The 26145-nt window shown below is 37.4% G+C and overlaps 1 protein-coding gene across 1 annotated transcript in view; it reads right to left on the reverse strand.

Annotated features, from left to right (window-relative positions):
- Positions 1–26145, reverse strand: part of EPB41L4A (erythrocyte membrane protein band 4.1 like 4A) — a 2214504-nt gene that overhangs the window by 103656 nt on the left and 2084703 nt on the right. The window contains exons 19-20 of the mRNA XM_044064468.1: positions 537–605; positions 23–133 (exon numbers count right to left, since the gene is read on the reverse strand). Coding sequence (XP_043920403.1) covers positions 23–133; positions 537–605 — 180 coding nt within the window. The remainder of the gene's footprint in view (positions 1–22; positions 134–536; positions 606–26145) is intronic.

Consider the following 26145-nt stretch of genomic DNA (forward strand, 5'->3'; position numbering starts at 1 on the left):
TAGATCTACTTTTTTCACTTACTTCACTTCAGACAGGGCTGATCTTTCTCCATCGGAACACTGTGAGCGTCTATACTGACGAAAGCTTCGAGGCGAATGAGAATGCCTAATGCGGACAGGATCACCCTGAGTCCTTTACAAGAAAGAAACCAGAAGTGCTAGAATACATACTTTACTAAACTTCTACTGTAACTGTAAAAAATAAGAGTTGGTAAGCTGTTAACAGTTTAACCTCTGCAAACTATACAAAACTCTGTCACATGCTAAACACCAAAATATATTTACAATAATAGCTTTATGGCAAGACGCAAATTTCTCTATGAGTTTCAAAAATTATTATGGGTTCCCTGAAAAAAAATCCCACACCACTCTATGAAAATTTGAAATTTTAACAGTATAACAGCAGTTGCACAAAAATAATAATAAAATAAAATAAATGAATACATTAATTAAAAATCAAAATTGAGAAAGCAGAACAAAAACTTAAGAGGGGAACACATTGCTATAGTATGCATATAAAAACAAAATAAACTCACTCAACTTTGGTGTATGGAATCTCTTTCAGTTGTTCATCAGACAAACCAGATGGATCCACAAGCTCTTTCCTAAAAAAAGGAATCCCAAAATAAATTAAACCACCAAAACAAACTGTCTGTGTTGACTTACATAGAATGCAGACTGTAGGAAATATGTAAAGACTATGAAGGAAGGAATTATGAGGGAAAGAAGAAGTGGAAGTAAGAACGGAAAGTCTGGGGTTCACTAGAGAAGTTTGAACATGGAAGTGTCAAGTCTCAACCTACTGAAACTCATGACTGTTACATACCACACAAAACACTCTCTAAGGACAAGCACAACAAATGAATCAAACTTACCTACAAGCTGAGGATAAAGTGCAGTTGTGAAAGTAAATGTACTGTAAAAGTAGATGCTCTAATAGATCACTGATACAGTAGCCTAAGCTATTAGGTTTATATCCTACCAAGGACATGACCAACTGACTAGCTTTTCAAAGCTTAAAGGCACCTTCCAAACACCTTATCTGCCAGATTGAGTAGAGCACCATATACAAGGCAGTAACAGCAGCAAAAACCTCAGAGCTTTCTTGCCCTAAGAAGGAAAGCAATATCCTCGAAAGGAAAAATATTAGGAAAATAAAAATAAAATCCAAGAAAATGATATACACAAGGATATATACATTCACACTCTGGCAACACACAAAAAAATCAAAAAAAGGGGATGGAGGGAGAGTAGGGCTACTGCAATAGTGATAAACTGTTATGATAAGTTTACTTACACTAGTGTACTATTGTTAATATTAGATCACTGTTGCAGTAGTTTAAGCTACTAGGTAGATTACCATAGCTTAGTAAGACATAATAAGGAAAGTAGATTAAGAATCCAGAATCCCATTTCTGAACCAGGACAAGAAATCTGTTTGAAAAAGTATGCACAGAGGACCAAGTTATTGCCTCTAGAATACTTCTGGAGTCCACCCATTTCAAGAAAGCCACAGAAGCAGCCAATACCTGGTAGAGTGGATCCTAACCCTACCTGGAAGTGGCATGTTATGGTGAGAATAGCAAAATGAAACAGCATGAAACAGCCATCTTAAATTGTCTGCTTTGACACTGCTTGTCCTTTTCCTTAACTTCACAGGAGACAAACATCTCATTGGCTGAAGGATCAAGTTTTGTACAAGAAGTATCTGAGCTGACTGTGGACATCCAGACTATGGAGAATTCTTTCTCCCCTGTTATTTAGGTTCTGGAAATAAGATAGGGAGACTAATAGGCTGGCTCAAGGTAAGCTCTAAAACCACTTTAGACATAACATTTGTTCTCAAAGAAACAGTCCTTGTGGGACTGAGGAAGGACTGACACACCATAACAGCTTGTAACTCAGTTACTATTCTGGCATAAGTCAGAGCAATTAGTTATTCTGTCTTCCATATTAAGAATCTCAAACCAGCCTGATGATCTGGTTCAAATGGAAGAAGAGTTAACTTTTCAAGCACAAAATTAAAATCCAAAGAAGGGGCCATCTGTTTTCTAGATTGACAGATGTGCACCACCACTTTAAGCATAACAAGAAAACTAGGATAAAACTATATATAGTCATCCATAACAACATTCTATATGAATTATACAAAATTATTAATATTTTTCTAAGTCTTGTAGTTTTTGCCAAGATATACATTTGTGTGTTGTATTTGCTGTTCTATTATGAATAGTTTGTGATTCTTTATTATACATATTTTAACTAAACATACAAAGTCACTAAATTAAAGAGTCCTTTCATTTTTCCAATTCATTCTAGTCACTTTTCTAGCAATGGCCAGAATTGACCAAAGGAGAGGCACTTGTGTTTTTGGAGTCACATCTGGACTCGGAACACTGAATAAGATTAAAGAATCAGTAATATTACAATTATCAGACCACAAAGCCTTGACAACATTTCTGAAATCTTTCCAAAATTGCAATACCACTCTACATTCAATAATCATGTGTATCCAAATTGGCCGAGTCTCATCATATCTCCAACATTTTATTTCATCTTTTTTATATATCAATGAGGTGTTAAAAAAACTTCTATGTAGACACTTCCATGTAAATTTTTTTTAATACGGCAAAGAGGCAGTGTTAGAAGATTTCGGATATAATTTTTTATTATCTGTTGAAAATATTTATTTATTAATTTTCATTGAATAATCCCAAAAGGGTGAATTGAAAGGTCTCAAAAGGTAAGAAATCATCCCTTAAAATGTTATATATTATTGACAGATAAGATTCGTTTTTTGTCTTAATTGTATTAATGCAGAAAAAATCTACAATCTTTGGCAAGGGCTTTGTATTTATATTTAGCACCATTTTTATTTTATTATTAATAATGCCTGTCAATATTTCTATAGTTAATTATATTTATTAACATTATATCTGCCTAAAATATAATTAGCTTTATATATTTTGTTAAAGTCTAAATATTTCTGCCAAAATTTGAAATTATTTTCTTTAAGGTTTAACATGGTACTCAAATTAAAAGACTCCAAACAATCAGTTGTATAGGAGTAATAACTATTTAACCAAATAATTACTATCCATCACTTTCCTAAATATAGTTAAAATATAGTTAATACTGGGAGTAAATGAGGGAACATTTCTGATAGTCATACAACAATCTCTTACTGCCCAATATATTTTAATCATTCCCAGAGAAGAACTTACATGTCTCATAATCATTATTTGATATTATAATTTTTTCATGTATGCTTTTCCCGTCTGAAGTATAAGAGGCATTTATCCAGTGACTGACTGCATTAATAATAGTTGATTTTACATGCAATTCAATATTAGGAAATCCAATTCCATTATCCCCCAGCTATTCTAGGTTTTTGAGGATACCAAAGGAACCTAACTAAAATTGAATTTAACTGCTTAAAGACTTTCTTAGGTGGAACCAAGATCAAGGATTGTATACAGAATAACATTTTGGTAAAATAATCACTTTTATGAAGGAAAGCCTATCCTCCATAGTAAAGAACATTTTATTTCAGTTATCAGCTAGTTTTTATATTGTATTTATTAAAGATAAGTACTTTGAACTTACAGTATCCTTCCATGTAGGTTTTACAATAATGCCTAAATACTGAAGATGCTTATTCTCCCACCTAAACTTACTATAATCCTTTAAGAAAGTTTTTTTTTTTATTAATAACATTTCTGTTTTTTTCTTGATTAAAACTTAGGCCAGAGACCCTTTCAAAGAGTTTAACTGACTCAGTAATATACTGAAGTGAAGATTCCGTGTCCCCACTTGTTAACAGTATGTCATCTGCAAATAGTTGTATTTTTTTAACAATAAAAATAATTTAACAAAAAGCCTTTTATATTTGCGTCATTTCATATAAAAGTAGCAAATGGTTCAATTGACAATGCAAATAATAAAAAGGGATAAGAGCCAGCCTTGTTTTGTTCCCTTTAATATTTGAAATGATGAAGATAAACAGGAACCAATTTTAATGTAAGAAAAAATATTGTTATATAATTTCATTATTAACTAAATAAAGTCCAAAGAAAAGTCATATCCTTTAAGTATTTTGTAAAAGTATGACTAGTTGATAGAATCAAAAGCTTTATCTATGTCTGAGCTTATGACTGAAAGCTCTTTTTTATTTTTATTTGCAATATCAATCAGAGTTAATGGTCTAATAATGTTATCTTGTACCTCCCTATTTAGTTTAAATCCTGTTTGATCATTTTCAATTAAATTTGGCAACATATTATTTAGTCTTTTAGCTAATATGGACATAAATATTTTGTAATCAACGTTTAAAAGAGAGATGGGATGGTAAGAAGAGCATATTTTGCAATCTTTTTCTTGTTTCAAAATATGTAAAATCAAAGAAAATTTCCAGGAGGCAGGTATGTTCATTTCACCTTTTTATCTCTTCGAATGCTTTTAATAAAACATTTAAGGTATAATCTGGAATTACTCCATATAGTTCTGGAATCATCCCATCTAGTCCCAGGGCCTTATTTTTTAAGTTTTTGATTTGTTTTTTAAAGGAGTGTGATTTATCCAAAATCATAGATTGTTCTTTTGTTAATCTATTTTTGATGTTATGTTTTAAAAAATTATCTGTTAATTTATCATTTTTCAAAATGTGTTTACTATCATTAATTGATTTATAATGTTATCAAAAGACTTCAAGTACATCCTTTAAATCAGTTACTTTATAAGGGTGTTATTTACTGTATAATTAATTTCATTAATATGATTCATACTGTTCAGTTTTATAGATCTAATAGCCAAGTTTTTAGGATTAATGGAATATGATTGTAACTAAATATTTCCTAAATTTATTGAGATTTTATGATTTAAAATTTCTAAATATTTCTGATTTAATGCTGGCAATTCAGAATTTGTAATCTTATCATAAGGTTTTACATTTAGATTTAATTTATCACTTTTAGCTTGTAAATCAATCAATTCCCCATCCCACTCCTTTCTTTTTGAAAGATACCAACTCTTAAGTCTACCATAAAAGTATGCTTTTAATACATGCTGTGACACCAATGCACTGGCCTAGTAATCAAGGAGCCTCAATCCTCACCACTGGCAACAATGGGGAAAGCACACACTGGAAGGATGACAAGTACACACACAGTAAAGTGCAATTTCCCCTTAAGAGGACACAGAGATTACAGACAGTCTGGGGCTGGTTTCTCCCTCTTTCTTCAGATCCTCAGTAAGACTCCCCACTGGCAAAGCTACAGGGTTGATATCACAGCTCAGTGGCCAAAACAAGACCTCCAGTACCCTCTCTGTCCAACACGTGCTTTGTGTCCCTGCCCAAGTAGCTGACACACACACACACACACACACACACAATTTGAGATTTAATTTCTATATAAATACATGCACACACCTGGGAAAGGCTAGCACAGGTTTACTAGCTATGCTCCCTTTTGCCTATACTATAAAGTAGTTATCACTGCCACCAGACAATTCTTTATCAGCTACTTTAAGGCCCTTAACAAAGGGTGTCCAATCTTACTGTGTAACATTGCCATTAATCCAAATGGTAGTTTGACCAAGGGCTGGGCTATTAGGAGTGGCCTGTACAGTTTCACTAAACACATATGCAAGTACTCTAAGAGCTTAAATATGTCTCACCAAATATCAGCCACAAAGTTAGGTTTAAATATATTTAATAATAAATAATAAAAGAACAAGAAAATACTCAATAAATCATCACAGTAACGTCAGAGTTCAAAATCTCAGGGAATATTTAAAACAACATTGCAGGATAGTCTCAAATAAATACAAAAGAATCCAAACTAACCTTTACTATATTTCTAACTATATCTAAAATAAATTACTGCACCCTAGTTAACTTACTTGCACCAAGACAGTGCAGATGTGGTGAGAGTGGATGTTTCTAGGTCAAATACAAAATACCCTAGTCTCCCTCTCAGAGACTTCTTAAATTACTATTTCAAATATTCCTGCTGGGATACTTGCAGCATGGCATGACTACTTGTCATCTGACTTCAGTTCCCAGGCTCAAAAACAACCATTGAGGTAGCATTTAGCATTTACTGTGAAATAAACATAGATAAAGGCTTTTCCTAAGATGTTTGCAGATCCTGGAAGTCCTAAAACAATACAACACTTCTACATCTCAAGCCTAATAATTATCTCTCTTTCAAGGCAACAGAGAGAGTCCCCTAGTATAGACACCCTGTCTCCTGTTGATTGAAACTGAAAAATAGCATCTCTTTTGTTCATGGAACAGCAATAAAGTACGGCAATTTCAACTATTCTTAATTTTTGTAAGGTAATCTTCTATGTTCCAGTAGGGTGCACTGTGGATACATCTTTTAAGTTCAGTACTGTACAAACCCTGATCAACACATACTTCTGTACCAACAGTTTAATATACACATAACATACAGTTTTAATACATTTGTAAGACAAGCATATGAATCATGTTGATATTTACAAAAGAGATGTGATAATTTACAAAATTCCAGACAGCTGTGCTGGCAGTATCTCCTTCTGTTACACTTCTATATAAATCATATTAATATCCCCAGATGGCATATAATTATTTACAAAATTCTGGACAGCTGGGCTGGCAGTAGTTCCTTTTGTGACACACGCCATAATATAACTTCTGAAACTTCCCTATTATTATTAAACTCCAAAAAACAAATTTAACTCTTTTAAAATCCATTCATGAAATCATTTAATATTTATAATATAGGTCACAATTCTCTGCCAAAAAATCAGATCATCAGTTTTTATATTAAAATTAAAAGCTATCACATTATGATCAGATAATGGACACAAAGTTATTAAAACTTCATCTATCTTAGAATATAGATTATTGGAAGTAAAAACCTTATCTATATTTGTTTGGGTACCAAATCTGAATGAATAATGAGTTATACCTAAGGGAATTTGTCAATTTTAAATCATATATATCTCTTAAGTTCATTATGTTTATGAAATGGTTCACATTTTTAGACAAGGCCATTATCCTAGGTCTTTCATTCTTAGAATTATCTCTGTCTGATAGTATACAATTAAAATCCCCAGCCAAGATAATTTCACTGTTTGCATGTAAGGTTATAGTATCAAAGTATTTTTCAATTATTTTAGCTCCAACTCCAGGTAACCAATATACATTTAGTAACATATAGTATTTCTTAATAATTTCCAAAATAGCTATACTCAATATACTGTTTTTGTCAGAATAAGGCTCTAAAATATTAGGCATAGTGTAGGACTTTTTCCACAATATAACACTGCCTCTCCTTTTAGAACTATAGCATGAGCCTACCAGGATTGAATAGTCTTTAAATAACATTTTATCCAAATTTGTTTTAAGAAGTGCATCTCTTGTAAGAAAACTATATGTGCTTTATTTGTTTTAATAAATTTGAATAAACCAGTTCTTTTTATATTATTATTAAGGCCATTTACATTTAATGAAAGACACTTATACATCAACATCTGAAAAACAGATTTAAAACATCTATAATATGATTTTGTATATAATAGATTGTAATTGATTTAAACACATTTTGTTATGGACAGAATTATAAAATTAGCTATTAACAATTTGAATAAAATACTACTATTTACATTTTCAATCATGGAACAATATACTCCTGGTTTGATGAAATTCTCATTCAAACCAACCTCTACCCACATTTCACAACCCATAAATTCTCCATTTGCTACTGCTATAAAGAATAAAACCACAATGCAGAAATACTGTGACGTGAGCAACTGACTTCTATAACAGTTTATTAATATCAACTTATTCACTTTCAGACTTAACTATTAATAATAATACAGATGTGAATAAAGTGTAGAGCTAAAGAGTAGATATGTTAACGGTCTGAGGAAGCTATAGTGAAAGCCCTTACCATTTGTACACGAAATAAATATAGATCTTATTTTATTTCTACAATCTCGTGTTATTTACTTGGTGGACAGTTTATGGTGGAATTATCCAGACGCCTTGGTCACCTCTCAGCTTTTTTACTTGGGATTTTTACTGCTTATATTATCGTGAGCCAAGAGGTATTTACACCGGAGGGAACGTTCATCTTATTGCTGTTTATAGTTTGATTACATTTATATATAGTGTACATTTGTGAGTTTATACGAGTTGTTATTCTGATGAAGTTTCATTAATGACCTGAGAAAAAAGTGCTCAAATAAACTGGATTTGTGTATGGAGATTGTCTCTGCATTTATCTGGCGTTTGGCATACTTCACTTTATTATCCTGGTTATGTTTTTACAAGTTTACATCTGTATATATCTACCTGTCTATACCTTGTATATATACATATACTGTCGAAGCAAATACTTTTAACTAGAAGCACTTTAACCATGCTGTAATCAAACACAAAGCAACGTACATTGTAAAATTGTCAGCATACAATCAGCATGATTATTAAACACATATGACACAAGTTTATAATTGTGACATCTAGCAAAAAAAAAAAAAAACAAGGAAAAGAAACACAAACTGTTAAATGAATTCTCCCCAATTTTATATAAACAGCATCAGTCTAGAAGATGCTTGTATACAGTTCATAAAGCAATATTGATGTACCAAAGGTTCCCTATTGTGTGCATGTATGGCTGCCTAACCATTTTTAAATAAGTAGAAAATATAAAACATAAAATAGACATTTTCGGTTTTCAATTGGGTTAAACATATATTTCAATGACATATGGGCACTAGTGCAGGTTATAGGAATTCTGGTTTATTACATTTTCTATGTATATACTCTGTCAGCAATGCCACTACAATAACTTTGTAACTGTATTTGAACTTTGTATTTATTTTGTTAATTTTATTTTACTAAGATACATTTTATATTGTTTTTCCCTTTATTTTCCCCTCATCCCACTTTTTTGAGCTAAATATCATAAGTCTGATGTGAGAATGGTCTCTGTCACTAACCTCGAGTCATTTTTGTTCCATCATTTTGACAACATATTGGTTCTTATTAGTAAGTCATTTAATACCCTTTTCTTATTCTTCCTTCTTTTTTCCTTTTTTTTAGCAACACTGCTGTTTTGAATTACTCCTATAGCATACCTTGCTATTTTAATCAGTTCCACCCAAATGTATTAATCTAAAATTGTTTCTCAAAAGCACATACTACAGTCATGTATAAAGCCTTTATTAACTAATACCATGAATAGCACATATTTCTTTCTCCCAAATCACAAGAAAATTCATTGCAATAGTAATGAAACTTACACATTTATGTAAACAAAAATTGTTACAGTCAAGCACAAAACACTGGCCAACAGACAGTTCTAATGGTTTCTGCAATCATGGATTCTTTTCCATTTAAAATTTTGTTTACCTTGCTCATGGGAAGAAAATTTTCCATACAAATCAACTTAATGCAGTTGCCCTTCATGTACAGACCTTACAAATGCCAATATATTTGACTGAATTGTTGTAAAAGATGTTCTTATTATTACTATCTTTAACTTTTGAAAGAGCACCTAGCTATATTCATTTGCTCTCCTATGTGAGAGCTATGTACTTCTGTAATATTACTATACATTTAAATGCATTCTCAACTGTCCAGCAAGGAAATTATAAGCAATTAAATCCTAAACTCCAGTAAAGAAAATTCATTAACCATAACCAAAAAACTAAAAAAGTATAATTGCTTGCTGCCATACTATATTGTATAATAGGCTATGTATTATAATAGGCATTGATGGCAGAGAAAATAAAAAAAAGGGACTCAAGGTTGTTTAAGGCTGCATTGGAAGAATATATACTTTACTTTATTTCTTTCTTCTCCAACATCATTATGATAACTACAGTAGATTAAGCATGGCAGAGTAAGAGAAAAAAACACAATAGGACTTTACTTGCAGCCATACTCATTCTTTCTATTAAAGTCCTCTAATGGCATATTTGTTTATGCAGTTTGCGATTTGAGAAGACAGATCAAATGCATTACATTAGAAGTAAAATAGCTGACCTGACTATAGCACGAGTGAGAGGTGATGTAGTTTGAATCCAAAGTATATCATCAGAAAAACACTTAACTGAGTATGCTTAGACCTTTTCCAGTTACTGTTGTAGCATTCTAAGCGTGCGTAGGTTTGAAGGTCATGCCTAACTTTCTCTATCTTCGGTTTTCGGCAAAGCTTCTCTGCGAAGCTTTAGAAGGTAGAAAAGGAGCTTGTGACATTCATTAATACATTCTGAAGCAAAACTCCACAGTACAATTGAGCAGGAAGGCATTCAAACTAGTGTTTGATTTTGAAAAAAGGCTTAAGACCATTTCAAAAGAACTATTACCCAGTTTAGAAAGTGAACATTTCAGTCACATTTAACTGCTGTCATCCTTTTACACAAAGGTGGAGGGTATGCTGATCCAGGAAATTATAGACCCATCAGCCTAACTAGCTTGACCTGAAAGGCCATGGAACAGATTATCATGGACCTCATTAACAGGGACATTGGCAACCTCCAAACACTCTACCCCACACAGTTTGGCTTTGTCAAGGGGTGGTCATGTCTGTTAAATCTGGCCAAATTCTTTGAGACAGTCACCAAAGCCATGGACGAGGGGAAGACAGTGCACACCGCCTACCTTGACCTGGCCAAAGCCTTCAACATTATTCCCCACTCTGGCATAATTGATAAACTCTCTCAACTAGTCATAAGTCCATATGTTACCAGATGGATAGAAAATTGGCTCGCTGATAGAACCCACCTAATCAAAATAGGGGAAGCTACCTCAAGCAGTAGACCTGTAATGAGCAGCGTACCCCAGGGATCGGTCTTGGGGCCTCTGTTATTCTGGATAAACTTCTCTGAGGTGCAGGCCAAAACCAGTGGGCTATGGCTGATCAAGTTTGCAGATGGCTGCAAGCTGGGCACTGTCATCAATTTTCCAAGTGATGTGGATGTCCTCCAAAAGAGTCTCATCCAAACAAATCACTGGTTCCAGAAACATAGCCTCAAGCTGAATGCCAAAAAATGCATCATCATTCCCTTTGGGGTGAGTGATGTCCCCACATATTATCACAATAATAACGTCCTACGTACACAATCAGTAGTGAGGGATCTGGGCACCTAGGTTGATAGCGACCTGACTTTTGACCACCATGTTGCTTCCATTGTACGGACAGCTATCTACATGGCCCACCTCATAAGTAAAGGTATCTCATCCAAGGACAAAGAGGTCATAAGATCCCTGTATTCTTCCCTTATAAGGCCAATTACTGAGTACAACACCCCCTTCGGCATGTACCTCGCAAAGCACATGCAGTAGCTGGACAGACCACAGAAGTTCCTCACCAGGAGAATCCAAGGCTTCAAACACCTACCCTATACAGAAAGGTTAAAAGCCATGTCCCTCTATTCAGTTTCATACAGACTCCTCAGAGGTGACCTCTGTCTGGCATACAAAGCAATCTCAGACCCCGCCTTGATGGGACTGCTGTATATCCGCAAGTCAAGCTCCACTCAAGCAACCCTTACGCGCAACCTCAACCTGGTCTGTGATATCAATTGGACTTGTTGGCAGGACAGATTTTTGTCCCAGAGTCTCCCCATCTGTGGAATAGACTCCCTCTCCACATCAAGTAGAATACCTCATTATCCCTTTTTAAGCACAACCTGGAAAAACGGATGGGAAACAGAAAATACACTCCTGGGATTCCACCTGTGTCCCTGCTGGACAGGGGCTCTGGGTGCTGACTTGTCTAAACATGGGCTAAACTCTTGGCTAGGCTTATAAGAGCCTCAGGGCCAATAGCCTAGTAACCTCCTATGATCCTATGAATCACACAAACACATAGATTCAGCAAAACGTCTTTTTCTCCCCTTTAAGACAAGTTTAAATTAAATGATATTTGTTTAAACTGTACATGCTTAGCAATTACAGTTACAAATAAGCTATCTAATATATGAACTATACTAATAATTATATAAAAAAAAAGAAAGAGGGAAAAAAACAAGAAATGAAATCACCTTATTTTATGTTTCCCTCTAAACATGTTGAAGAACACAGCATTTAAAATACTGCATATAATACTACAATTTAGTTATATTTTCTTTACTTCTTTTTGAGCTTTTTATTTATTCCCTCCTTAATAGACCAAACATTCCTTGTTGCATGTCTTTTTTAAACTTGGTACAGACCAATCCATGTCTTTTAAACCAGTTAATAAATTCTTCTTTTGTACAAAGTCTAGAGCTTCATTGAGAGAGTTAAATATTTTGTCCCCTTCAGACAGAAACATTTTAATTCTGGCAGGAAGTAAAATTTGTGCTTTGATTTTTTAAGAGATTTTATTAAGGGGACACATTATTTTCTTCTGTAGATCACTGAAGAAGTGTAATCATTGTCAAAACAAATGATCTTCCCATTTATTTTAACAGGAGGATTTGACCAAGCTGTTCTTAACACCAAGTCATTGTCCTGGGTAGAGAGGAATCTGACTATTATGGATATGGGAGTGGATGAGCTATTCACCAATTAGTTTTTTGATAGAGATCTGTGTGCACTTTCAATCCCAAATGAATGAGATTCTGGCACTGCTAGCTGCTTGGCATCTTAGCCACATCCCTCTCTGCCATCTAATGAATCTTGATAGAAGAGTAAGAAAGGCCAGAGGACAGTAACTTACACAAACAATCAAAAACCACAGGCAACTGGGTCTTAAAAGGGTCCTAGTTCTCAGACTGACACCAACTAGAAAATCTTTCCCACTTACACATACATGATTTCCTGGTAGCAGGTTTTCTAGCCTATAGGAATACCTGATGCACATCCTCAGAAAAAAGGAACCTAAAAGGTATCACAATTCTATTACAGAGGCAGTCAACTGAAGAGTTTTCAGGCTGGGATGTATCAAACAACCCCAGTCTTGTGTAAGTAAATCCAGTCTGTGAGGAAGTTTATGTTAATTGTCCTTGACCAGTTAGAAAAGAAGGGAGAACTACTGTTGCCTGGGCCAAAAGGGAGTCACCACCACAATCTTTGGAGAGTGCCTCTGAATCTTTAGAAAAACCCTGAATACCAGTGAAAGGGGTAGAAAAGCATAGAAGAACATTCCCACCCATGGGAATGAGAAGGCATCTGTCTTCCAAGCCTGTTTGTAAAGAATCCTGGAGCAGAATTTCTTTAACTGCTTTTTTTGAAAGTAAGTAAGCAGATCTATTTGAGGTGCTCCCCACAGTTGGATCCGTTTCTAGAAGTTCCTAGAGTGCAGTTTCCATTCATGAGAGTCTGTTCTGGTCCTTCTTAGCTCATCTGCTAAAATGTTTTGCTCTTAAGGAATGTATGAAACATAAAGAGTCAAACTGAGCTGATCTGGCACCTCCCAGGCTATTTTAGCAAGTTTGCAAAGGGGGCAAGATTGGGTACTCCCTTGATTGTTTATCAGAGATTATTCAAAACTTTTAAAGGATTTATTACAGATATCATCTCTATGACAACGATGTGTTTCTGTTCTGTTTTTTTTCCCCACAGACCTTGCACTTTCACTATTTTTGATACAACCCCACATGCAAAGTCTGCAGCATTTGTAGTGACAGACTGAAGAAGAGGTGGAAAGGAGAATGGGAAACACAGACTAAGAGAGACAGAGTTGTTTCACTCACCAGAGTACCTACCTTCTTTACAAACCCAAGAACTGGAATCTGAAAAGATAAGGAGTGCTGATCCTTAGTCCAGACTGACCGTGATACCACAGAATGTTCCTCATGTAAAGTCAAGCCAAGGGAAAATTGATAATCATGGATGCCATGAAACCCAGAATCCTGAGAAATTCCTTAGAAGATACAAGGGATTGATTGGAAAAGCTTAGGAAGATCTCTTGGTACAGTTATACTTCATCCAGTGGAAGAAAAGCTCTTTCTATGGAAGTATCCAAAAGCCATTCAAATGAAAACCAAACTAAGCAGAAGTTTCTTGACAAATGTCAGAGAACCTGACATCTACAAAAAAGAGTCTGCAAATGTGAACGCCTTGAAATCTGCAGTAAGCAATTACTGGAGCCAAGCATTTTGTAAATATCCTTGGTGCAGCAGATAGACAAAAGGGGAAGACAGAAAACTGATAATGAAAGCCAGATACAAAAAATCTTAAGAAATGTCTGAAATCTTTGCCAATAAGAATGTGATGGCAAGCATCTTTTAAGTCTAACACTGCCATGAAACAGTATACAGTGTAAATGAATGAGAAATAATGGGCTGAAGGGATAACATTTTGAACTTTGAGACTTTAACAAAAATGTTGAGAAAGGAGAGGTCTAGGGCTGGTCTCCAATTTCCTTCTTTCTTTGGCATCAGAAAAATCCTTGAATAAAAAACCTTTGCCCATCTGATCTAAGGCCACTAGTTCTATGATGCACAGAGACAATATTTGCCTCAGAACTGGAAGAAACAGGGATGTTTGGTTTATAGAGTGAAGAGGAATCTCCTGAAAAGAAGAGAGGCACTCTTATTAATATCTATAACCTTCTTGGATAATTTTCAGAACCCATTTGTCTGATATATTCTGATGCCACTGTGGAAGACAGAGATCTAGCTTGAGGGAAAATTGATGGAGGAGTGGGGGGGGGGGTTGGGACCTGAGGAAGTAAGTAGTCATTATGGTGTTCTGAACTGTTCTTCACTCTTCACTCTGGGAAGTTTTCCCCTTTGTTTTTAGAACCTCATTGCTGTGGCTTTTTAACACTGTGTTTGATAGCACATTACTGCTTAAACTGCCTTTTGAAAAACAGTAAACTTTTTCATGTTCTCAAAGGAAACCAGTAGAACTGTTAACATGTGAGCCTGGCAGAGTTCAACGTTTTGAGGGTTAACGTTGCCGAAAAATAAACTTTCTTCCCAAATCAAAAGTTCACCCATCCTTGTCAGAGGGGTTGGGGTGAGCATTAGCAATCTGTTTAGCAGTAGACGTTTTAGATAAGGAAATGATAGCAGAATCTGCTTTAGGATTAGAAACCACATATTTATGAGTCTGAGGTACTTTGTATAACCTATGAGACTTTTTAGAAGCAGGAGGCTGGCTGCCAGGCATGTGACAAGCTGTTAAGAAAACATCCTCTACACCTGATAAAACTGGAGGGACACCTGCAAAGTGTGGAATATTCAGCTGCAACAAACCATAATACTTTTGTTGGGAAATTGTGATTTCTTTCTTTTCCCACTTAGCTAAAGTTTCAGAAAAAGATAGTGCTTCTAGAAGGAGATTTGAAGTAACACTTTCTTCAGAATCAGAATATTCAGCTTGTGGAGAAATCTCAGAAGAAAAATATTCCCCCTCCTTTCCTTATTTCGAGTAAGTGAAGAAACATGATTTGAAACATTTAAAGTAGAAATTCACTCCTTAGCAAATCACTACAAACATTTCCTGTCCAAAGTAATAGAAACAGGAGAGGTATATATTTCTTTTTCTGGGAGATTACATGGAAAAATAACAACTCACGTTAAAGGCACTATCCTGGGGATCAGACATCCTAGCTTGGCTGTGTGGTAAACTTTCACTCATTCACTTGCTAAGACAGGACATGTCTAAAGCCCACTCTTTAGTGGTTTCCTGAGGAGCTGCACCAGAGGCACTGAGAGACAATGATAAGTGGCTTGGGGAACCAAGTCCAGTCACAGCAGAGTTGCACTCTGGAGAATGAGACAGTGAAGGAGCTGTCCTGACACCTTAAGACTCCCTAGCAAATTTTTTCTTCTTGAAAGTGGGAAATGTAAGGACCAAGGAGACTGGTAACTGCCCCATGCTGCAGCCAAAAAAGAAAACAGAAAGACGGGTAGTGGAGACAGTGAAACTCAGCAAACCTGATAGAAAAATAATGGTTTTGAGGTGAAACATTTAAAAAACAGTCCCAAGGCACAATACACTACCCCTAACATGCTAAATCTACATTAATATGTAGGAAAAACAGTACAAAAAAAAAGATGCAGTACAGTTTTCTCACACAATCATATACTAAGTAGAACTGCCCTGAAAGTCATGACAGTTTACAAAAAATTATTTTTTCTAGCATAAAGTAACTATTTATACAATAAAAACAGTTTTCCACATAATTTGTGGAAGGTTTTCTCCAGCACTTATCTGTCTTACCTTCAACTGTCAGTTCCACAGTTGAATGGCACTTCAGCAGCAGGATAGTCTAAAGGTTTTGGTACCCAAACTCCATTTTTGTGTGGTTCTACTCGAGTGCCTGACAGTTAAGACACAGGGAAGATGTCTGAAGCTTTGAAAACTGACTGGTGATCATATACTGGCAAAATATAATGTAATTAGCCTAGGCTACTATAACAGTAACATAATGTTGGACATAAAAAGGTCTTCATTTTTGAAATAATATAGAAAATATGTTTCATTTATATATTATACTGCGGTGGTGGTGCTGCAGTAGCGCTGTGGCCTCACAGTAAGACGTTGTCCCGTTCGATTCTCAGCTAGAGCGTCATCTGTCTGGAGACATGTGTGAATGGGCGTACCTTCGTTGAAGGTTGTGCGTCAGGGCTGGCAAGTCGGCACATAAAAATCTACTGCCAGTCATTAGCGGACAGGAGTTCCGCTATGGCGACCCCTAACCGGGAAAGGCAGAAAGACACAACAACAACAACAAGGATATGACGCAAATGTAAAATGAAACAATTATTTTAATAAGACAGTAAAAAGTCTTTTTTTCTGAAAAAAAGACATGAAACAGTAAGTTGTATACAAGCTACACCAGAAATGTACATAGTTCTGTTATAGTCATGACTAACTCTGTTTTCACAATTGATGTATATTCACAGCCTATTAATATCCTGAAGAATTAATTTTATTTTTTTCTATTTGTGTCCAAAGAAAGAAAGACTAAAGATAAATGAGCCATAAGAAGCTGTTTCATTTCATTTAAGGATGTGCAGTAAAAGGCAGTAGTGAAATTTTAGAAGCAGAAGAGGTAGAAACTATACACAATGACATCACGGGTTGTATATAGTTTCTGTCCTCACCATATTTATGGTACCCTATTTTAAACTCACTGTAAGTAGTATAGGCACATGCATGTGGACACTTGATGGATCCCAGATGCTTTCTTGTCCAGTGTTGCAGTCAGAAAAAGAATGATACCAGAAACTGCTCTAGGACTGACACATGTCAAAGACAGCTTATCAAACCTGAAGAACCTATTGATACTTTTTGTAATCAATCTGTTCTATATTATGAATACAAAAAGGAAATGTATTAAATACCCATCCTGATATTAACTGGAATCAAAACAGATGATGATTTACCCCTACTAATTATGCACTGTATAAGAAAGTTCTGCATTAGTTGCACTCACAGCCATCTGACATATTTCTAAAAATAGTAGCTAATTAAAAAAAGCAACACTTGAGCAGGAAGTATGAACTTATTTTATTTTATTTTTTTTGTATATAATCATACAGTAATGTGGCAGCAACAGATCATACCTTAATTAGATAGGCTTCAGGTGACCATTCAAAATCCTAGCCCAGTTTTCAAATTGCCCCAGAGCACTATTTAGTGAAATGAATTTCTGAGAGACATACAGTAGAAAATGGAGGCTGAGGGACTTAAATCCTGGACTATGGGATGCACATTATTAACAACTCATAGTCTTAATTTTGTGCTATAACTAATTTGTTTACCTTACTGTTGTCCTACTACATTAAAATTCAAATAAATAAAATGTGAATAATAACATTACAAAAATATGCCCCAAATACAAATCAAATAACAAATAATAATGTTAACAAACATTAAATGATAGTTCCACTGTTTATGACAGTGGCAGTAAATAAAACAACAGTTCAACCAATAGTGAATAACAAATCATCAACTAACTAATCTCAGCTCAGCAAAATATAAATACTTTGAGTACAGCCTAGTAATGAATCCCAACAGTTTCATAGGGTATCGATCCAGTCCTTTCAGCAGCCCCAAAACTGTGATAAGCTAACAAGCTACAAGGTGAGTTACAACTTTGCAGATCTATCCAAGTACAGGGGTAGATGGCAGGTAGAAAAGGATATGGAAAGAACTGCACTGAAATATGTAAGGGAGTCGGGATAGTTTCTTATGACTATGGTTAAGGTAAAGAGGCCTCTGACATGATACTCACCCAAACTATTAACCAGTATTCCCAGCTTAAAATGTGGTGTCAAATGGAGGTCTTCCATAAGGACAAACATCAGCAAAGGGCAGAGACAAGCTTGAACCACACCATTTACCTATGAAGCTGTGCTGTGTAGTTTATTTATTTATTGGACTGGATCTCAAGAAGTTCATTATGGTACTCCTCCATGGTTGGAGAATGAAGGCTGCTCCATTGCCAGACAATAAATTTCAGTGTTGCTGAATCTAACAGGAATAGTTTAACAAGTGTAGTATGCATTGATCAGTTAAAGTCAAAGCCTTCAAGTTCAGTAAAAACTATTTTTTTTACAGCTCTCTCCCAATAAATTGCCAGTGGCATAATGGGTTGTACATCTGCCTTTGGTACAGAAGGCTGTGGGTTCTACTCCCATACCAGGTAGATGGATTGCTGAAGCTGCAGTTCAGTATAAGGGAACTGCTGTACTCCTGATTGTGTCATCATTCAGATGAGACATTAAATTAAACCAAGGCCCCATCTGCCAGAGATAGTGGTAGTTCAGTTGGATGTAAAAGATCCTATGGCACCTACTGAAAAGAACAGGGAAAGTTTTCTGATTCCCTGACCAAATTTCCCCTAGTCGCATAAATACCACCCCTCGTCTTTTCATCTCCCCCGAAAAGAAGATACTAGCTGAATGGGGACTAACCTCGTCAACAAAGGATTAAAAAAAAAAAGGATCAGGGACGGTCACAAGTCTAGAATGTAAACCAGATGGGAACTAGTCCTACTTACTTTCCAGTACAGCATTTTCTCACCATCCCACCACTTAAACTGAAAAAGCACATGCAAGTATTTTCAAATACTGGATGTACCAAAAAGGAGGTAATTTTGCCTGCTAACCCAGCCTACAACAAAGTTCCTAATAATCTTGAACTACAGTGGGTCTTCAGTTCTTTCTTCCATGCTGACATCTCAAAACATCTTATACAATTTACTAATCAACATGAAAAGGAAACACCCAGAATATTAAATAATTTCAAAAGTGTGACACTGTTAGGGTATGTAGCAACTAATATACACATAAATGTGTTTAATCAGTAACTACTGTAAGGATTTTAGAAACCAGTTATGCTCAAGTGGTCTGGGAGCTACCAGCTCAAACTAAATAAAAAATGTAGGTTTCTATTAGCCTCTGTAAGTGTGTTCATTTGGAAGACGTCTGAGATTAGAAAATACATCCTGAGATTACGTGTAACAAAATCTTAAAATCTGGTGAGACATGCTTACAAAAGCAGCCTCTAAGTGAAAATGATATTTTCTGATTAATCAAAATAGAAAAGTACAGTTTTGTACCTACCATAAATGTAGATGTCCGAACTGGATAGCATCTGCAGTCATAACAACTGGGTTGTCCTGTCGTCAGGCAGCCCTTCAGTCGGCCGGATTCCAAAGTCCGGGTCCGGCTTCGGCTGATGTCGCACTTCACCCGACGTCATCTCTGTTGGTCCTCAGGTATAAAGGCATCAGCCGACGCCATTTTCCTCAGTGTTTCTTGCCCCAGATGCCAGTAGCCCTCCTGGAGGTTAAAATTTGGATAGATGCCAATGTTTCCAAAAAGATAGAGGTAAACACAAAAATAAGCATGCATGTACATATATACAAACAAATACACCATAAAAGACTCCCCCCCACCAGCTAGCTATTAGGAGGGTAAAATACCCTAGGAGTACCACAGAGGGGAAGGAGGGAGGGTAATCCTGACTGCAGATGCTATCCAGTTCGGACATCTACATTTATGGTAGGTACAAAACTGTACTATGTCCTTCATGGATGCATCTGCAGTCATAACAACTGGGTAGAATACCATAGCCAACTAGGGAGGAGGATAAAACTAGATTATGGTGTGTTTAGGATCCCTTGCAGTACAGCAGTGGCAAACCCTGCTCGGGATCTGGAATATAGAGGTAAGTTATAATGCTTGGCAAATGTATGCACGGAGGTCCAAGTAGCCGCCTCAGTAATGTCTTTGGTTGCCACTCCTCGTAAGAAGGCTGTGGTAGTGGCTGTTGCCCTTGTAGAATGAGGTCTTATGTTCTGTGGAATTGGTTTTCCATGGAAAGAGTAACAGAATCGTATGCAATTTCCTATCCATTTGGAGATTGTCTGTTTGGAAATAGCTTTTCCTTCCCTTCCTGTTGCATAGGCTACAAAAAGTTGGTCAGTCTTTCTGCTATTTTTCTGCTGTCCAAGTAGTAGCGTAGCTGTCTATGTACATCCAAGGTATGCAGTATTCTTTCCCTCTGTTTTGTGGGTTGGGAAAGAAGGTAGGTAGGTGGATTGCCTGGTTTAAAGACACTCTGGATACCACCTTAGGCATAAATGTAGGATTAGTCCTCATGGACACTCTATCTTGGTGGAAGATTAGGAAGGGTTGCACTGCCATTAAGGCCTGTAGCTCTGAAACCCTCCTTGCTGAAGTAATTGCCAGTAGGAAAGCAGTTTTCCATGACAGGTGTTGTAGGTCTGCTGTTGCTGCTGGTTCAAAGGGTGATAGTGTTAACTTTTCTAGCACAAAGTTTAAGTCCCAAGCTGGCAAAGGTGGTTTCCTTGGAGGTTTTACATTCTTGATTCCTCTGAGGAACTGCCTGAGCAAAGGGTGCGAAAAAACAGGTGGATCAAAGCTGTATTCTGCTGAAATAGCTGATGCATGTATCTTGATGGAGGAGTAGGACAAGCCTGAATGAAGAAGTTCGGCTAGATACTCTAGAATGTTAGGCATATCTATGTTTGACACATCTTTTCCTCTTTCAGTACTCCAAATGACAAACCTTTTCCATTTTCCAGCATAGTTCCTTCTTGTTGAAGGTCTGCGTGCTTCAAGAATAATGTCTTTAACTCTTTGAGAAAGTTCTGGGTTAGCTGTTGCTATGTGATGTTCCATGCAGTCAGTTGCAACGTTTTTAGGTTTGGATGTATGATGCTGTAGTTGTTCTGAGTTAGTATCAAAGGCATCAGGGGTATTGGCCACATATTGTTCTGAGACATGCTCCTCAGCAGTGGGTACCAGTGTTGTCTTGGCCAGTTTGGAGCTATCAGGATTATCCTTGGACGTTCTTCCTTGATTTTTAGTAATACTTTGTGTATCAAGGGAAGAGGTGGGAATGCATATGCTGTCAGGCCTTTCCAGCTGAAGGAGAGCGAATCCACTTTCCATGCCAGTGGGTGTAATGTCCTTGTGCAGAAGTTTTTGAGCTGGTGATTGAGAGGTGATGCAAATAGGTCTATCTGAGGCATTCCCCATTTCTTTGAGATGGTCTTGAAAATGTCCGGGTGCAGTTTCCATTCGTGGGCATCCGATGTGGTTCTGCTTAATATGTCTGCTAGAATATTTTCTTTTCCGGTACAAACATTGCCTGTAACTGGATGTTGTAGCTGAGTGCCAGGTTCCACAGCTCCAAAGTCATTCTGCATAGGGGGTATGAATGAGTGCCTTCCTGCTTGTTGATGTACCACATGACTGTGGTGTTGTCTGTCCTTATCATCAACTGGCCCTCTTTGAGAAATGGTCTGAACCTTTGGATTGCCAGTTTTACTGCCAGCATTTCTTTTAGGTTGATGTGCAGGTGAAGTTGATCCTGTGTCCACAATCCTTGCACGCATTTGTCCAGCATGTGGGCCCCCCATCCTAGGTCTGAAGCGTCTGTTGTGATGGTCTGGTTTGCTTGACATCTGCGAAAGGGTAGGCCTGGGTTTGCCTGGCATGCCTGAGCCCACCATAGGAACTCCTGTTTTAAGCATGGAATTAGTGGGATTTCTGTTTCTAGGCTGTGACTGTGTTGGGACCATAAATTCTTTAGGTACCACTGTAGTTTTCTCATATGTAGTCTGGCAAGTGGGACCAGGATTATGCATGATGCCATGAAGCCCAAGGCCTGCAGTACTTTTCTTGCTGTTAACTTGTTCAGCTTTGTTAGTGCCAAGAAGTAAAGAGGGAGTTCTTTTTGTTTTCTGCAGTTAGGAATGCCATTTGTTTTACTGTGTCCAATTCAGCCCAAGAATGTCCTTGTTTGGGATGGTATCAGCCTTGACTTTTGTAGATTGACTGTGTATCCCAGTGCTTGTAGCAAGTAGATGACCCTTTGTAAATCTGTTGTCAGCTTGCTTTTGTTGTCCCCTTGTAGCAGGCAGTCGTCCAGGTATGGGTAAATTTGTATTCCCTGTAGTCTGCAATGGGCAATTACTGATGCCAGGCATTTTGTGAATACTCTGGGCGCAGTAGATAAGCCAAAGGGCAATGCTGAGAATTGATAGTGCTCTGATCCTGCAAGAAATCTGAGGTATCTTCTGCAGATTGGTCGAATGGGGACGTGCAGGTATGCCTCCTTGAGATCTAGAGTTACCAGCCAACACTCCTTGCCCAGCATGGGAAGAAGTTGCTGTAGGGTCAGCATTTTGAATTTTGGGACAATGATGTATGTATTTAAGGCGGACAGGTCGAGAATTGGTCTCCAACTTTTTTCCTTTCTTGGAACTAGGAATAGTCTTGAGTAGAACCCCTTTCCTTGCTCTGCAGTTGGCACTTTTTCCACAGCTCTCATGTTTGCTAACTGCATTATCTGTTGTAGAGCCTCTGTTTTTTGATTTGGAGGTAGATTTGGCATTCCTCTTTTGATTGGTAAAGTGTGGAAGTGGAACCGGTATCCTTGATCTATGGTTTGTAAAATCCACTTGTCTTTTGTTATATAGTGCCAGTTTTTTGAAAATAAGGTTAACTTTCCGCCTAGAGGAGCTGCTATTTGTTCCCTGGTAGGCGGATTTAGGATTAAGTCACTGTGGTTGCATCTGTGCCTCTGTTGTTACCTTGCCACTGTCGTCCTCTGTAGGCACCTCCTCTGGATTGGTTTCTGCCTCTGGAACGTCTGTTTCTGCCCCTTTGAGATCTTGTGGAGTCAGGAAAGGACCAATTTTTGGCAGGCCAGTTCCTGCTAAACCTTGGGGGCTGAACCTGCAAGAAATCTTTAACCGTTTGAACGGATTTTGCCTTTTCTTCCATTTTCTTCATAACCTGCTGGGCAGGTGTACCAAACAAACTTGTCCTATCCATAGGAGCATCTAGTAACTTTGCTTTAACATGATCCGGTAAAGCTTGCTCCTTTAGCCATGCATGCCTTCTTATCACTGTGCCAGTCATGGCTGATCTAAATGAAGCCTCCAGTGCATCATAGCCACATTTTAAGGAATGGTTACTAACCTGTTGTATGTTATTTACCATTTCTAATACATATTTCTTATCAAGAGATTCATCAGTGGTTAGCTTTTTAGTTAACTGATCAAGCATAAACTCTTGGTATTGTATCATGTGAAACTGACAGTTTAAAGCTCTAGCTGAGAGAGTAGCTGAAGTGTAGACCTTTTGCCCCATCTGTCTAATGACCTTGCTTCCCTTTCAGAAGGAATAGGGTTTTAGCTATGGTGGGCTACTGCCTTGGGACCCTGGGATATAGTTTGGGTCTGCAAGAGGGGCCTTGTAAAGGTGGTGATGAGTGTCTGGCACCCTGTAAAATCTGTCTGGTTTGGCAGGGGCTGGAGGTAAAGAATCTGGAGCGGAGCAGACATCATTGAAAGCATCATCCACCACAGAGAGAACAGGAGGTATAGCTAAGGGCCTGTGTTGTGGAAGGTGCAGAAAAGTCCTAAGTCTTTTCTGGAGTCTGAAAAATCCTGTTGCTGCCATTGGAACTGCTCTCGCATGGCATGTAAGGTTTCCCCAAAGGAAAATTCTTCTGGTGGGGAAGCAGCTGGAATGGATTCTTCAGCATCAGAGTCTTCAAAATTAGAGAAAGGAGCCTCTGGCTGGTCAGTTATGTCTGATTCATCGGCTGAATCATCAGATGACACTGGCTCAGGGGCTCTGCCCTAGGTCTCTTCTCTGGGGCTGAGAGGCCCTGTCTGGGTGAGATTGAGATCCTCTAATTAATGAAATTAAATCTACTGCCAGAGTAAGCATTTGAGAACTAGAGGAGGGCCTGGTTGAAGGGGTTTAACAGGCACTGTTTTAGTAGTCTTGGCTGCTTTAGCCCTGGCAAAGGCCTTAATGGACATGGCTGCTGGAGGCCTAGCAGCACCACGTGCTGGGGTAGAGACATCCAAGGGAATGGTGTCTGATAAGTCAGTGGCAACCACCGTAGTGGGTATAATTTCTGAGGCCGATTCAAGAATGGTAGCAGGGGCCTCAGTTGTAGAGATAGATTCAGCTGTACTTTGATCAGTTTTCTCGGTTTCGGCGAAACCGAGACACTCATGATTTGCTTAACCATGGTTTCAGCCGAAACCGCGGACCGCGAGTGTCGGTCTTTATCTTTGCGTTTTTTGGCAGATTGGGTAGTCGGAGGATCCGGCGGCATAATGTACGCAAAATCAGAACCGAAAAACTGTTCAGCAAACTCCGACCGACGCCTAAGCGTTCGTCGGTTGAAAGAAGCACAGGCCGAACAGGCTGCTACGTCGTGGGCTGGGCCTAAACAAGGCAGACAGTAAGAGTGAAAATCTTTATGAGGTATTTGTTTCCCACAGGTTAAACAATTATTAACTTTTTCTGACATCGGCTGAGGCAAGAAAGAGTCCCCAACGGGGTACTTAGCTTTAGAAGTCTTCGAAGTAGTATTCGGTAGAAGTAATCTCTGGATCCGACTGACCGGCACTTGCGAACAGCTTCTGCTTCGGGCGCCACGCGGCAAGAAAGACTGAGGAAAATGGCGTCGGCTGATGCCTTTATACCCGAGGACCAACAGAGATGACGTCGGGTGAAGTGCGACATCAGCCGAAGCCGGACCCGGACTTTGGAATCCGGCCGACTGAAGGGCTGCCTGACGACAGGACAACCCAGTTGTTATGACTGCAGATGCATCCATGAAGGACATCAGTATGCCCCATTTCCTGGAGCGAAAGAGTACTGCTTCAACTCAGCACCTCAATGTGATAGATGAAAGTCAGTTAACACAACATACAAATTAGTAGGTCTGGCTTACTAGTAAAAGTCCAGTTGTTGAAACCCCAGAAATGTAGTGACCTATGCACATTAAAGATAATTCACCTCTATTATGTAACAGCAAAAGAAGTTTCAGTAATACTGTTAAAAATGATACAGCAGACTGATACTTTCTACCACCACAGATATTCTCTATACCATGATTTTATCTCAGTCTCTCAAATTCTAGTTATCTAGCATAACTTAATTTTCTGAGGACGTTCTGCAAGCACAATTAAAGGACGAAAGCACAACTTCTCATGGATAAAATGATTTCATGGATGAATGTAAATAGTTTTGTTATTGTTTTATTGTATTTGTTATATGTACATTTGCGTATGTTTATAATGAAAACAAAATAAAAATGTTTTTGAAAAAAAAAAGGATGAAAGCACTTGACATTATATCTGTGTAGTAGTTATGTTTTTTAATTTTGGTTCAGCTGTTAGCAGTAATCAGCTGTAACCACGCAGTAGCGGCAGTCCATTTAAGTGTAGAAGCCTTTGGTGTTGGCTGGCTTTCCCAAAGTGTTTTTTAAACAGTTTCTTAGTTTGGTTTTGTCTTTGTTTCCGCTATTTATACACAGTGAAAGTTCATACCTGTTTCTAAAGCTATTGGAGTATTCTTGATTCAACCATAGCCTGAAAATCTATGCTCATCAGTCATGAAGGATTCATATGTCAGTAATTTCACCTCTCCACTGTTCTAATTCCAGCATTTTAAATACTATTATACCTCTCAGCTGTCCAGATTTATGCAGAATGTCCACATTTTTGCCTCATGTTTTTGATCTGTTCCTCATTACATTTGTGGTTTCCTGGCAAATCACTGAGGACTGAATTCAATAAAATAATGAGGTATGGATCTCAATACCATACTGAAAGACCGCATATGATGGTTGCCCTAGTCCTTAATATGAATATGTACCAACTAATCTACATCAACAGTACTTCAATAAATATACTG

This window comes from Protopterus annectens, chromosome 2.part2 (genome assembly GCF_019279795.1).
Source record: "Protopterus annectens isolate FY-2018-M chromosome 2.part2, PAN1.0, whole genome shotgun sequence".
NCBI lineage: Eukaryota > Metazoa > Chordata > Ceratodontiformes > Protopteridae > Protopterus > Protopterus annectens.